Genomic DNA, 13,346 nt, shown 5'->3' on the forward strand with positions numbered 1-13,346 from the left:
TAATAAAGTATATAATAAAATTGTAAATAAAATAACAGCATTATATAAAAAAATATATTTATAATAAATATTCAAAAGATATCAAAATTTATTTAATAATTTTAATATAATAATACTTAAATATAATTTTATTTTATATAAAAATACATATACAAATAATATTTTTAAATTAATTTTTGTATATAAATATTTATATTATTTTATAAAAGGAAAATTTTAAAAATAAAATATATTACATAAAATGGATAATTATTTTACAGCTATAACACTTCTTGGTTTAAGAGATTAAAACTTACCTCCTTTTAAGTAATATTTTAATTAACATTTAAAAAAACAAAAATATTTATTTAAATAATTTAAAATTATTAAGAGATGCGAGATTATAAAGATATAAATCAATAAAAAAAATGATTGATTTAATAGAAACAGCAACAAAACTATATCCAAAAATGCCAATTGAATTATTTACTCTTAACCCAACTGATCGTAAAAAACTAAAATTATATATTTATAATTTAACAAAAAAATTAATAAATATAATTATATTATTTCATTTAATAAACTTAATCTAATTTTAATATATAATACAATTAAATAATTATAAAAGAAAAAATATAATCATAAGATCAATAATTTAATATTAATATTAAATAATTTAAATAAATATATTACAACTATACTATTCGATTTGTAAAACATATGATTCTTATGCATTTATTATTTTTATATTTATATTTTTTAATTGCTATTCTTTTATATTTTTATTACGTTTATTTAATTAAAATCTATTTTTTATTATAATAGCTGAATGGGACGATGATATGACTTATCCTTCAATTTAGTATAGTACTTTACTATACAAATCAACGGCTTTAGCTGGGAATTTAGTATTTTAAAATTTATATATTTTTAATTTGTTAATAAAAATAGTTCCTTTATGCTTATAACTATAATAATTATACTAGTAATATTAGATTTAGAACAATGAGATATTTCTTTCCTATTGTTTCATTTGCTATTTTCGGAAACATTTATTGGTTTTTTTTTTTATAAAAAGCAAATAAAAATATCATATATAATTTTTATAAATTATAAGGGATTACAGAAGTTAGTTGACCAGAGTAAATCTTTTTGATGAATATGTTTAATTAAGATCATAAGAATTAGTTAAATAAAATGAGTATTTATTAGAGCATGAGGGTTAATTATATAAAAATTTATATATTTTTAATTAAATAATTTTATATATAAAGATATTAAAAGATATGTTTGGTGGAATGAAGACTTGAAAGAAACTCTATTAAGAGTACACAGATAAGCTAATAATCATTAAAGTAGTGATTTTTAAGATTCTGAGCTTATATTATAAGATTTTATTGATAGATATAGTGATAGCAAAAATATTAGCTTTTTATCTAAATGAAAAAAAAAAAAAAAAATTATTCTATATATTTTTTTATGTCAATAATAAAATAAATTATTATTGAAATATTTTATTTTAACTAAATAATAAATTCTTTAAATAAAATAAAAAAATTAATAAGAAATATTTTTTTTTTTTAAATAAAAAAAGTTTATAAATATAAAACATATAAAAGAGATTAGAGATTTATTTAAAATAAAAGTTTTATAAATAAAATTATTTATTTATTATATTTTAAATAAATTAATATTTAATTTTATATATTTTCTTATATAATTTATTTAAAAAATATCATATTCTTTTTAATATCCAATCAGCTACAACTTAATTCATTTCATAAATTTCTTATTCTTTCCACATATTATGCCAACAATTATTATAAAAAATATGAGTTTTATCTTCAGAAGGAGATTCATGATTTAATTAAAATCCAAGTAATGGATCAACAAGTTTATCTTTTCCTGCGGTCAAGCATAAAAATCTTGCCTTATAATCTTTATATGTATTTTCTAATTAAGATGATAAATTAAGTATATGTTTTATTGTTCCGACAATAATATTTCCATTATAAGCATAAGGATCTTTCATTAGTTCGTCTGGGACATTTAAATTTTTATTTGATAATCCAAATCTTTAAGCTTATTTTTTTTTCTATAAAAAAATAAAATATTAATTTACGTAAAGTATGAAGCTTAGGATATATTGAAGCCAATATTCCAACAAAAAACTTTCCAATACGAGAGTTATATTTATTATCCTTAATTGCTGGAGCATATAAAATTACTCCTTAAAATCTATTTGGATTGTCTAGTGATAGTTTATATACAGTAGATCCTCCCCAACTTTATCCAGCAATGAATATTTTTTTATTAGAATAAATATTTTCTATTAATGAGACAAACTTATTTGCATCTTCTATATGTTATTGTACTGATTCACAATAGCCTCTAATTCCTTCACTTTTACCAAATCCTCTAAAATCGTATCCTACTACTTCTATTCCTTTTTTACTCAAAAATTCAGCTATATGAGAAGATTAGCCTATATGAGAATTTAATCCATGAAATATTATTAAAACTGCTTTTATTTCATTTTAAGCTCTTTACTTATATGTTGCTAATTTTATAACTTTATTTTCTTGAATTACATTAAAATCTATCCAATTTTCGATTTCATATTTAGAATCTTGGCCTGGTACTGGTGATCTATCTGATTCTAGTTATTTTAAATCCATTACTTATTTCATATAATTATCTTTATATTCTTCATTTTACCATTGAATATCATTTATATTAAAACTCATAATATTAATTATAATTTATAAATGATTAAAATTTAATATATAATTTTATATAATAATTAATATATATATATATATATATATATATATATATATATATTTACATCATATTATTAGTTTTTTTTATAATATATAAATAAAATCAATTAAAAAAATAACCATTAATTAATCTATTTTACTATTTTTTATATTCTTTGCTGATTGAGTATTTTATAAAAATAAAAGAAAAAGTAATATGAACATATAATATATTTTTTTTTTAAGAATTTAGAATTTAGCTTATATTTAATTTTAAAAATAAAATTATTTAAAAGAAATGAAATTCATTATTTTATTACATATACATAAAAAAAGATTAATTTTATATTTATTAATTTTATATTTTATTAGATAATATATTTTTAAAGATACTATTTAATTATTAATTTTTATTTTTATAAAATAATTAATTTTAATGTAAATATTAAAATAAATTTTCTTTTATATCTTTTAAATACAATATTTTATACTTTTTGTTTATATAATCAATCAGATTCCTCTTTTATATTTTTTTTCTAATCTGAAGGTAATGTTCTTATTGGTACAAAATCTATTTTTTGCTATCTAAGCTACTTTATCACATACTTTTCTATTTGATTGCATTCTGTAAAGTTTTTCTATTTTGTTTAAATAATAAACATCATTAAATGATACAGATTGTGTTCCAAATACATATGATATTCCCATGCTATATTTGATTAACTTTATCCTTAAATAATATTTTTATCGATTCCCTTTTTTATTTATTATTTAGATTTATTATATAAAATATATTTATTTACACAAATATAACATTTGCTGTTTATATCTTAAAGGATTTAATCTTTTTCTGTTCTTAATTCACCAAAAGTATCTAAAATTATACCAAAAAATATTTGAATGAAAAGTGTTTATATTATTATATAGTTTGTTAAATCAAAAGTATATCTAGCCCAATAATAATCTTCATCAGAATAAGGATCATTAAATTAAGCAATACCAAGAGCTTCAGAAATACCTCCACCGTTTCTTAGAGATTCTTTAATTGTTGAAGTAATAGTAGTTATATATGTTTAGCCAAACGCATTTTTTTCTGCTAGCATATAATAATTAAACTTATTTTAAAATGCGATAATTCCATAAATATACATTATAATAACTCCCAAACATGTAAAAACAAAAAGATTTCTCAAATTCAGTAAAAGATTTAATTATACTTTACAAACCATCGCTTTGCTTAATAATATCTAGAAGTAATATACTATATATAATCGGACCTTTTGTGTTGAATGCAAGTATACTTAGTATTAAATAGCCTATATTATAAAAATTATCCAAATCAATTATAATTAATATAAAATATTTAAGAATGCTATTATTATTTTTTTATGGTTAAAGAAATTCCACAAGTTATAATATTTTACTTTTTTTATTTTTATTTTTTTAAAATAAATATAATATAATTTTATAAAAATAAAAACTTTTTAAAAAATGTGTATTAATTTTCAATAATAGGGCCGGATGTTGTCTTTAATTGTTCAATTCTAGCTAAAGAATCTTTATTTGAAAATTAATTTATTGAAATTTTAAATCTATTTATTAAAACTATTAAAAAGTAAAAAGATGCTAAAAATAATTCTATAATCTAAAATATAAATAAAACAAGGAATTATGTATTATCATCGACCTTACTATATATGATATCGAATTTTTATTCTTCATTAAATGAGTTTATGACTAATAAAAACTAATTAATAAATTACAATAATATATAAAATATAATTACATAGACCATTTATAATAATAACAACAGCATACAATAAGTTTTTAATGGTTTAAATATTGTTAATAAAGAATATTAAAAGCTTTTTTTAAATTAAAAAAATATATGAACATAATAATAAAATTTACTTGTTATTAAGCAAGTTTTTATCTATATATCATCTAAGATTTGTAAAATTCTATATTTTCTATCAAGAATGTTATTCTATCAATATCAGAAGAACGATCTGATTCAAATATCTAATAACAATTAAATATTTAAAATTAAATTTATATAATATATATTAATTACTATATGTTAATTTATTTATTCCGTAATGAAACGAGATATAAATGGTTTTTAAAAATATAATTTTCGATTATATTATTATTCATCTAATATATAAACTATTCCAAGTTATTATTTAAAGTAATTTATATGGTTCTCTCTTTTTTTTATTATATTTTAAGGTTAGATATTTTCTTTCACTATATTTTCGACTTCATGTGTTATTTTTTATGTAAAGTTGTTAATTTTAGAACTTTTTTAATTATTTTGATTTTATAATTCGACTATATTTTTTGAGAAGCCTTTAACAGTTTTGTATTTCTAAAAAAATAAAATATTATAAATATTAGATATTATTATTTTATCTATATTACTTATTTGTTTTATTATTAACCTTTAAGATTTTTTTTTTTATTTAGTTTACATAATTCATTATAACTTTCTTCATTTTCAGAACTATTAATTTATTAATTATTATCATTTAAATTGTCTTTGTTTTCTTTAATATTTGAATCATTATCTTACTTTTACACAAGTTAATCAAATCTATTTTTTTGGTCATTATCAAAATTATTTTCATTTAGTTTTATAAATTAAGATAACTTTGTATTATCTTTTTCTTATTCTGTAAAATAACACATTAAAACATAAATATCGAATCCTATATCATAAATTTATTTATCTAAATCAGTAAAATTACCTTTTTTACAAATTTGTTTAGTACATCCTAAATTTCTTTCACATTCACATTATTTATTTAAGTTTAACATTTTTTTAATTTTATACATTCTTTATTCATATATATTTTAAAGAATTTTTATTAACTCATCACAGTCAATAGTATCAATAATATTAACTATTTTATCATTTTCTTTATTAGAACATAGTTGGAGTAAAAACTTAAGGCATTTAGATAAAACATTAATTTACATATTGATATTTTTAATATTTTCATAAGTTTATTATAAAATATTAACTTATTATTATTTTCTAAAATCGATTTCATTTTTTATAATTTGTTCTTAAATTAAATATAAAAATTTATAGTTTTAACACAATAGCTTTGCATTTTCTACACTTCCAGTACAGAAATCAATTAAAGTATCAAAAGCTTAACAAATTAAAGAGTTTTTGAAATTCATATTAACAATCTAATCTTCTAAAAGCATGCATTAGAAATTACATACTTCGTTTACTAAATTTATATTTGCATAAATTTAATTATCATTAGGATTTAAAAAATTTTACTTTCTTAGGAAATTCTAAAAATCACTATTTACATTTTCACAGAACAATTAAAGAATTCTAAGTATATAAATTGCTAAAATTTCATATTATGTTTTTTATAAAACATTATTAGTTTTCTGTATTTTTAATTATTACATATTTTAAGGGAAGCTATTCATTAACTTATTTTTGAAAAATTAAAATATATTAAAGCAAACTTATTTTTCATTCGTTAAATATTTAAAAATAACAATTTAGCTAACCTAAAACAAAATAAATATATAAATGTATATAAATATATATATATATATATATATATATATATATATATTTTTACATTAAATCCAAAATTTAATATCTATATTATAAATTATAAATATTCGAAAATAACATTTGTACTACTATTCTCATTTATATTATTTAAAACATCAACTATAATTTATTATTAACTTACTATCTAAAATTAATATTATTATTAATTATTTAACAAAAATATTAAGTTACTAAAAATTAAAATTTTTGATAATTCTCCATTTTCTTTATAGCATATTCATTTTTTCTTTAATCTTTTTAATTTATAGAATCTTCTATAGTTTAGCTATTAAACTAATTTAATTCTAGAAAAATCCTAAGAAATTTGACTAATATTGACTATATAATAAAAATATAAAAATTTAATTAATAAAAATTTCAATTACATTATCAAATTCAAATATAAATTTAGAATTTTCTATAAAATTTGTTGTATTTGATAAAACATTCTATTAAAGTATTTCTTCCATTATTATATGATTTATTAATGATTCTTATAGATTTATTTTACTTTCTAGTTCCTAATTATGGACAAGATTATCATTATCCTTATTAATTATTTTCCAAATTTTATATAAATCACAATTTGATTACTATTATATTTTTGTTTTTGCGTTTTTCTATTTTTAATGTTTTATAAAAACTATTTTATAAATAATTTATACCTTTATTTATTTTATATCTTTCTCAGTATCTATATTTTATTCTTTTTATGCTATATTATCCTATAAAATAATATTTTGTGTAATTACAGTAATTTAAGATTATATTTTAAATTCTTAGATATTTTCATCTAAAGCTTTGAAGAAATCATTAATATTAAATTTTTTTTTTGCATTATAATCATTATTACTTATTGCTTAAATAATTAATTCTTTATTAATTATATTTTAAGAGTTTTAATTAAGTATTTTTATTATGAAATTTAATTTATCATTTGCATTTTATATATTTTCTTACTTAATTAAATTACAAATATTTTATTTAAAATTTTGTAAATTTATTCTTTATCTAAACAAATATATATTTATATATTACATTAATATATATAATGGTGTCGAAGTTTTTTATTTATTATAAGTTTATACTGTATTATTTATTTACACTATTAAATTAAAATAATGCAAAACCTTCTAAAACTATTGAACTATTTTAGGATTAGAGTTTTTAATATTTATGTTTATAAATTGTTCCAACTTTTATAAATAGTCTTATGCTTATTTTAATATTTTGTTAAACATTTAAAACTAATTTTATTGTGGGTCTTATAAAATATTCCTTTTTTGACAATAAATATCAATAATAAAATGTATAACTCCTTCATAAGTTAAAAATTTCCAATATTAATATTAATTATATTAATTTTAATATATATTGGCTTTAATATTTTATTAATAAAATAAGCCTTATTCGTTTTCTTTTAATTTTTCTAATTCTAAATTTCTAAATATTAAATTTTAAAAAATATCATATATTTCTTCCATTTCATTCTATTAAAAACTTTAGTTATCTTAATTACAATAATCATTATTTTATAGGAATATTTCAAAAATCAATTTTAGATAAATACGTTTACATATATAAGGAATATTTTTTTAGTATAGTATTTATTTAAGTTCATCATATTCGAATAAATTTTTAATTTCATTAATACTCTATTAATTATTTTTACAACAATTAATTATTAAATCCAAAGCTAAATTAAAAAAAATATTAAATATAAAATTAATTATAAATATTATTTTTTACATTTTATATGAATATACAATTTATAAAAATTAAATTCATTTAAATTTTTAATGACATATTTTTAAATTTAATTATATTTAATAGGCTTTATTATGTAAAGCATTATTTTTAAATGAATAATATTAGTCAATATTTAAATTTAATTTGTCTCTAAATTTTAACAATTTTAACCAAAATTAAGAGATTTTAATATTTTCAAGTATTATACTAAGGCTTACATTTTTAAAATATCCTATTTTTATATAATATTATTTTATTGTTCCCCATTATATGAATCATTATCAAACTATAAAAGTTAGTAATAATTAAATAATTTTAGTATTTTGTTGAATATTATTTTTATAATTTGTTAACACTAGTGATACTTAAATTTTGCATTTGTTAAAAGTTCAGAACATAACTGTTTTATATATATATATAAATATATATATATATATATATTATATATTTATATATATGAAATATCTAATTAATATAATTTATATATATAAAAATAATATTTACAATAATTTAATTATTTTTTTTTTTAATTTTTAACAAAATTATATTTTAAATTATTTAAAATAAAAAAAAATATAAAATTTATCCTTTTTTTTAATACTTATATATTTTGTTACTTTATTTTTATTTAAAATTTCTTTTTCGTTTTTTAGTTATTTTATTGTTATTATATCCAAATTTAAAAATATTTTAAGTTAAGAAATCAGAATTTTCTAATTATAAGTATTATTATAAATAAAAAGATATAGAAATTATTAAATTTAATAGAATAAATTATTATCATTTTCATCAAATGCAGATTCTTCAAGTATTGGTATCAAATACTTTTGTTTAAAATATAAATAAAAATATTAAAAATTTTTATTTATATTTAATTAAATATTACTTTGTGAAACTAATAATTTCTAAATATATTCTAAAGAAATATTAAATATTATTTCTTGTCTTTTAACTATTAAATATTTTGATATTAATTCAATTCATCTAATTTAAAAAGCTAAATGTATTTATCTAAACCATTTTTAAATTCGTCATATCCTAATTTAAGTTTATCTTTCTAATGTTATTGGATTATATCAAATTAATGTTTTTTTTTTGAATATAATTCAAAGCCTTTATTGAAAGTTTTTTCATTATCTTTATAGAGTATTTATTATTATTATCACCATTTATGATTTTTATTAACTCTTATTCAAATTCATCAACTATAATCACCATTTTACTTATCTATTTAATATTCTTTTAACTTTTATTTAAGTATTCTTTAAAAATTTTTCGAAGATTTTATTTTAATTCTAAATTATCTTATGTGTGTTCTAATGTCATATATATTATTGTTGCTATATTTGCTTTTTTTAATTTTTATTATACCTATTATTAATTAATATTTTAATTTTATTTAATATCTGTTTATTAATTATTATTAATTAAAATTTAAATCAAACTCTATTCCTTATATTTATCATATTTATGCAAATTAGATTAAATTAAAATATCAAATTCAAAAGGAAGTGGCTATAAAATATTATCTTAATTATCATATACAGTTTAAGCTTTAAATTTACTCAATTATTAATTATTTTTAAATAAAATTTAGTTTACTGTATTTTAATATGTATTTGAATAAAAGCTTGAATTATAACTAATTTATACTAAGTTTTAATCTATATATTGATTTTAATTGGCTTTTTAATTTTTCTAACTTTTATTTTTTTTAAATTAAATTAAAAGTTCATATTTAAATATCTTTATATTTAACCACTATAAGTAATATTAGATTCTAAAATATTTAAAATATTTAAAATTTTTATTGTTTAAATTAAATGATCGCTAATAATTTATTTATCATTTAAAAAACGAAAGTTTTTAAGTAAAAAATGAAAAACCCAATTAGTCTTGTATTATTAATAATTAAAATTATTATTATTATATACTATATAGGCTAAAAATATATTATGAATATATTTTATTATTTATTAATTTGTTTTAAGATTATTATAACCTAAATCAATTCTATAAAGAATTACTTAAAGCATAGATTAGAAAGTATTCATTATATTTTTTGTATAAATTGTAATAGTTTATTCATCAATAAAATCAAATAAGCTTTCAATTTATTCATGATCTGGTAGATAACTTTTATTAGAATTAATTAGAATAATATCTAATATTGTTTAGGAATGTTTATATATATCATCTTCCTATTAAATTATATCAAGTAATTATTAATCATTAGGAATATTATTATTAATTTGACTCTAACTTATAACGTTGTTTGACATAATATTTTAAGTAAAAATATCGTTTTTATTATTGTATTTAGAAAAAGATTAAAACAGTTTACAAGATATATCATATATTTTAAAATTTTTTATATCTTAAAAAAAGAGGCAATATATATCATTTCTTGAAATTCTAAAAAGAGGATATCTATCTAAAATTAAATACTTATAAAAAGGTATAAAACTATTGAATAAATTAACAAAATGCAATGACTTTTTATAAATTTCTAGAGCTACCTAATCTACATTATCTTAGTTATTAATAATATTTTGATTTGCATTTTATATTTTTTTTTTTTTAATTCTATATTTACATTTTCTTTATATTAATTTTAAAAATCTTCTTTATCATTATAATATGAATTTTCTAGTTTAGTTTTTTTATTTATAATAATATATCTATCTAATATTAATTTAACAAATGCTTCATTAATACCTATTTTTTAGTTTAACATTATTATATTTTTATCATTTCTTCCTTTTATCAATTCCACATATAATTTTAGTACCTCTATTAAATAATCTATATAATTTTTAATGTTATTATTTTCTTGCTTTTAACTATAATTTTCTAAATTAAAAAAATCTAAATAAAATTCGTTCTATTATAAATTTAACATATAGAAACTATTATGTTATTTTACTAATAAATTATTATTATATTCTAATATAAATTATTTATTATCTGTTATAAAGGTTTCTATATTTTATTTTTCTACATTAAATATAACTATAGGTATATTATCTATTTCTTTAAATCTAATTAAACAGTTTAAAAACTTTTACCCTTTATTCTCATCTATTAATTATTTTTTACAATATCTTTAACACTATGGTATTGAATTCATTTCTTTATCTTAAATAATATACTATAACATCTATAGTACAAACTTTTAAAATTCAATATTTCGAGAAGTTACTTATTCTAGCTTTCCTATCCAAAATTTTATTATTGTTTCTTCGTTTTATATATTTATTTCATTTTCCATCCATCTTACACAACTTATAAGAACACTTTTTACTTTATCTTATTCTTCATAATATAACTATTAAATTAAAAAGGTTAAATAACTTTGCTTTTATTCAATTATATATGAACTTATTTCACTGTTTTCATATATTAGAGTTTATATAATTTAGTATATTTAATTTATTAGTTCCTATAACTTTTCTTTAGCTAACTTTGAAGCTTATGTTGCATATCTTATTTCTCCAGATAATTATTTTTCTTAATTTCCATAAATTTTGAAATGTATTTATTTTAATATTGCAAATAATAAATCTATAATATTAGATTTTATAAAAAGTTTCTTATTGTTTTAAATAATTTCTTTGTAATTCTTTATGAAGTCTTGTAATTATACTAATTCTATTTTAAGTTATTCAGATTTATTTTATAAGGTTTTAAGAATATTGTTAGTATCTTTATCTTTATAAGTTATTTTTGATTTTTCATTTACATTTCCCCAATCTTAAAGAAATAAATAAAAATTTAATAATCTTTTATTCACATAATAAGCATTTTAAGCAAAAATACTAAATAAAAAAAAATATATATATTAATAAAAAAAAGTATATAATAATTGTATTTACATTTAAATTTTTTGTACTTATTATATTAAAAATAATGAGGTATTATTTTCATTTTAATTTTCTATTTTTGAAAGACTAATTCTATTCTTTAATTTATTTTATTTTTAATAAGGAATATTACTATTATCTTATATACTAACTACCATAGTTTTATTTAAATATAAACTATAAGTACAAATCGAAATAACCTATTCATATTTTATTTTTTAATCATTTTAAGTGCAATTTTAAAAAACAAATTCATATTATTCTTATTTTTCACCTCCATAAGATAATCCTAAATTATTATTTTAATCTCTATAAAGATAAAGCCCAGTAGAAATATTTCTTATTAAATATGCTTTTGAATAATATAAATTCTAACTATTATTAGGAATAACTTCTTATAATTCCCAAAAGGTATGAAGTAAAAATTCGCTTTTTATTTTTTTATTTTAATTTTCTTCAGAAATGTTTTTTTATTATTTTTATTAAATATTAAAATTAAAAGCTTTACAAATATATAATTCATATTAATTTAAAAAATTTTAAGACATTTAATTATCATTTGTATTAATATATTCTTATTAGTATTTTTAGTTAATTGATTCAAAATTCACATCTCTAGTTTAAATCAGTTATTCAAAATTAAGCTTTGAATATACTCCTAAATACCCATTTAAGTTTTTACAAAATAAGGTAACAATATCACAAGGTTTTACATAAGAATAATTAAACAATGAAGTTAACTAAAAAAAAATATATTAATTTAAATAGTTTTACCATAAAATTATATATTTTTTTAAAATGAATTAAAATTTTATTTAATATTATATAAATTATTTTTAATTATAATAATTAATAAAAAATTTATATGTTAAATAATAATTTATAAACTATGTCTTTTATATATTATTTACCTTAATTTCATCTATATCCTAATACACCCTTATTTTCATAACAGAATTTTCTGATGATTAAGATATATTTACTTCTAATCCTTCCAATAGTTATTATTAGTTACCGTTTTACACATGTATTTTATATTCATCTTTTTTTGACTGAATAATTATTTAATCAGAACTATTTATTTTCCTTTAATCATCATTTTATTAAATATTAGGTTTCATAATTAAATTAGAATAATCATTAGGATTATTACTCAAATAAATCTTTAATTTAATATAAAAATAAATAAATAATTTTATAAAGTTAATATTTAACTCTTCTGCTTCCATTTTCAACTACTAAATTATCAGGATCAAATTTTATTATTTTTCCACTATAAATATGTTTTAACTAAAATACTTATCCATAACAAATTTCTTGACCTAATTTATTTTTTCTTCTAAATAGTTCTCTTCGAATTCTCTTTTATAATTTTATTCGAAATTTGATAACTAAGATTCATTT

The 13,346-nt window shown here is 15.8% G+C and overlaps 3 protein-coding genes across 3 annotated transcripts, besides 15 other annotated features; 1 reads left to right on the forward strand and 2 right to left on the reverse strand. All coding sequences in view use genetic code 6, as the record gives it.

The window, feature by feature from the left end:
• Window positions 1-240: 240 nt before the first annotated feature.
• IMG5_061210 (hypothetical protein) lies at window positions 241-1,520 on the forward strand. Its single transcript, XM_004037060.1, has 6 exons — window positions 241-306; window positions 371-486; window positions 805-887; window positions 931-1,037; window positions 1,097-1,200; window positions 1,254-1,520. The coding sequence occupies exons 1-6, from the start codon at window positions 242-244 to the stop codon at window positions 1,421-1,423; spliced, it is 645 nt and encodes a 214-aa protein (XP_004037108.1). The 5' UTR covers window position 241; the 3' UTR covers window positions 1,424-1,520.
• Window positions 629-667: a microsatellite.
• Window positions 1,521-1,609: 89 nt separating the features above from the next.
• Window positions 1,610-1,647: a microsatellite.
• A 67-nt stretch (window positions 1,648-1,714) lies between these two features.
• IMG5_061220 (hypothetical protein) lies at window positions 1,715-2,755 on the reverse strand (the record flags this gene model as incomplete). The annotated part of the gene is made up of 2 exons (XM_004037061.1): window positions 2,102-2,755; window positions 1,715-2,061 (listed from the first exon to the last, which is right to left on the reverse strand). Exons 1-2 carry the CDS (start codon window positions 2,724-2,726, stop codon window positions 1,715-1,717), a joined length of 972 nt encoding a protein of 323 aa, XP_004037109.1. The 5' UTR covers window positions 2,727-2,755.
• Window positions 2,756-2,826: a microsatellite.
• Window positions 2,762-2,822: a microsatellite.
• Window positions 2,786-2,823: a microsatellite.
• A 251-nt stretch (window positions 2,827-3,077) lies between the features above and the next one.
• Window positions 3,078-3,112: a microsatellite.
• Window positions 3,113-3,247: 135 nt separating this feature from the next.
• On the reverse strand, window positions 3,248-5,723 carry IMG5_061230 (inositol -triphosphate receptor 2, putative; the record flags this gene model as incomplete). The annotated part of the gene is made up of 6 exons (XM_004037062.1): window positions 3,248-3,496; window positions 3,545-3,780; window positions 4,528-4,606; window positions 4,653-4,763; window positions 5,166-5,247; window positions 5,617-5,723. The coding sequence occupies 6 exons, from the start codon at window positions 5,721-5,723 to the stop codon at window positions 3,248-3,250; spliced, it is 864 nt and encodes a 287-aa protein (XP_004037110.1).
• Window positions 5,543-5,580: a microsatellite.
• A 572-nt stretch (window positions 5,724-6,295) lies between the features above and the next one.
• Window positions 6,296-6,349: a microsatellite.
• A 335-nt stretch (window positions 6,350-6,684) lies between these two features.
• Window positions 6,685-6,715: a microsatellite.
• Window positions 6,716-7,670: 955 nt separating this feature from the next.
• Window positions 7,671-7,706: a microsatellite.
• Window positions 7,707-8,038: 332 nt separating this feature from the next.
• Window positions 8,039-8,071: a microsatellite.
• A 414-nt stretch (window positions 8,072-8,485) lies between these two features.
• Window positions 8,486-8,537: a microsatellite.
• Window positions 8,490-8,566: a microsatellite.
• Window positions 8,491-8,544: a microsatellite.
• Window positions 8,567-11,900: 3,334 nt separating the features above from the next.
• Window positions 11,901-11,945: a microsatellite.
• The last annotated feature ends 1,401 nt before the right edge of the window (window positions 11,946-13,346 follow it).

This window comes from Ichthyophthirius multifiliis, assembly GCF_000220395.1.
Source record: "Ichthyophthirius multifiliis unplaced genomic scaffold scaff_1120509250278, whole genome shotgun sequence".
NCBI classification, from domain to species: domain Eukaryota; phylum Ciliophora; class Oligohymenophorea; order Hymenostomatida; genus Ichthyophthirius; species Ichthyophthirius multifiliis.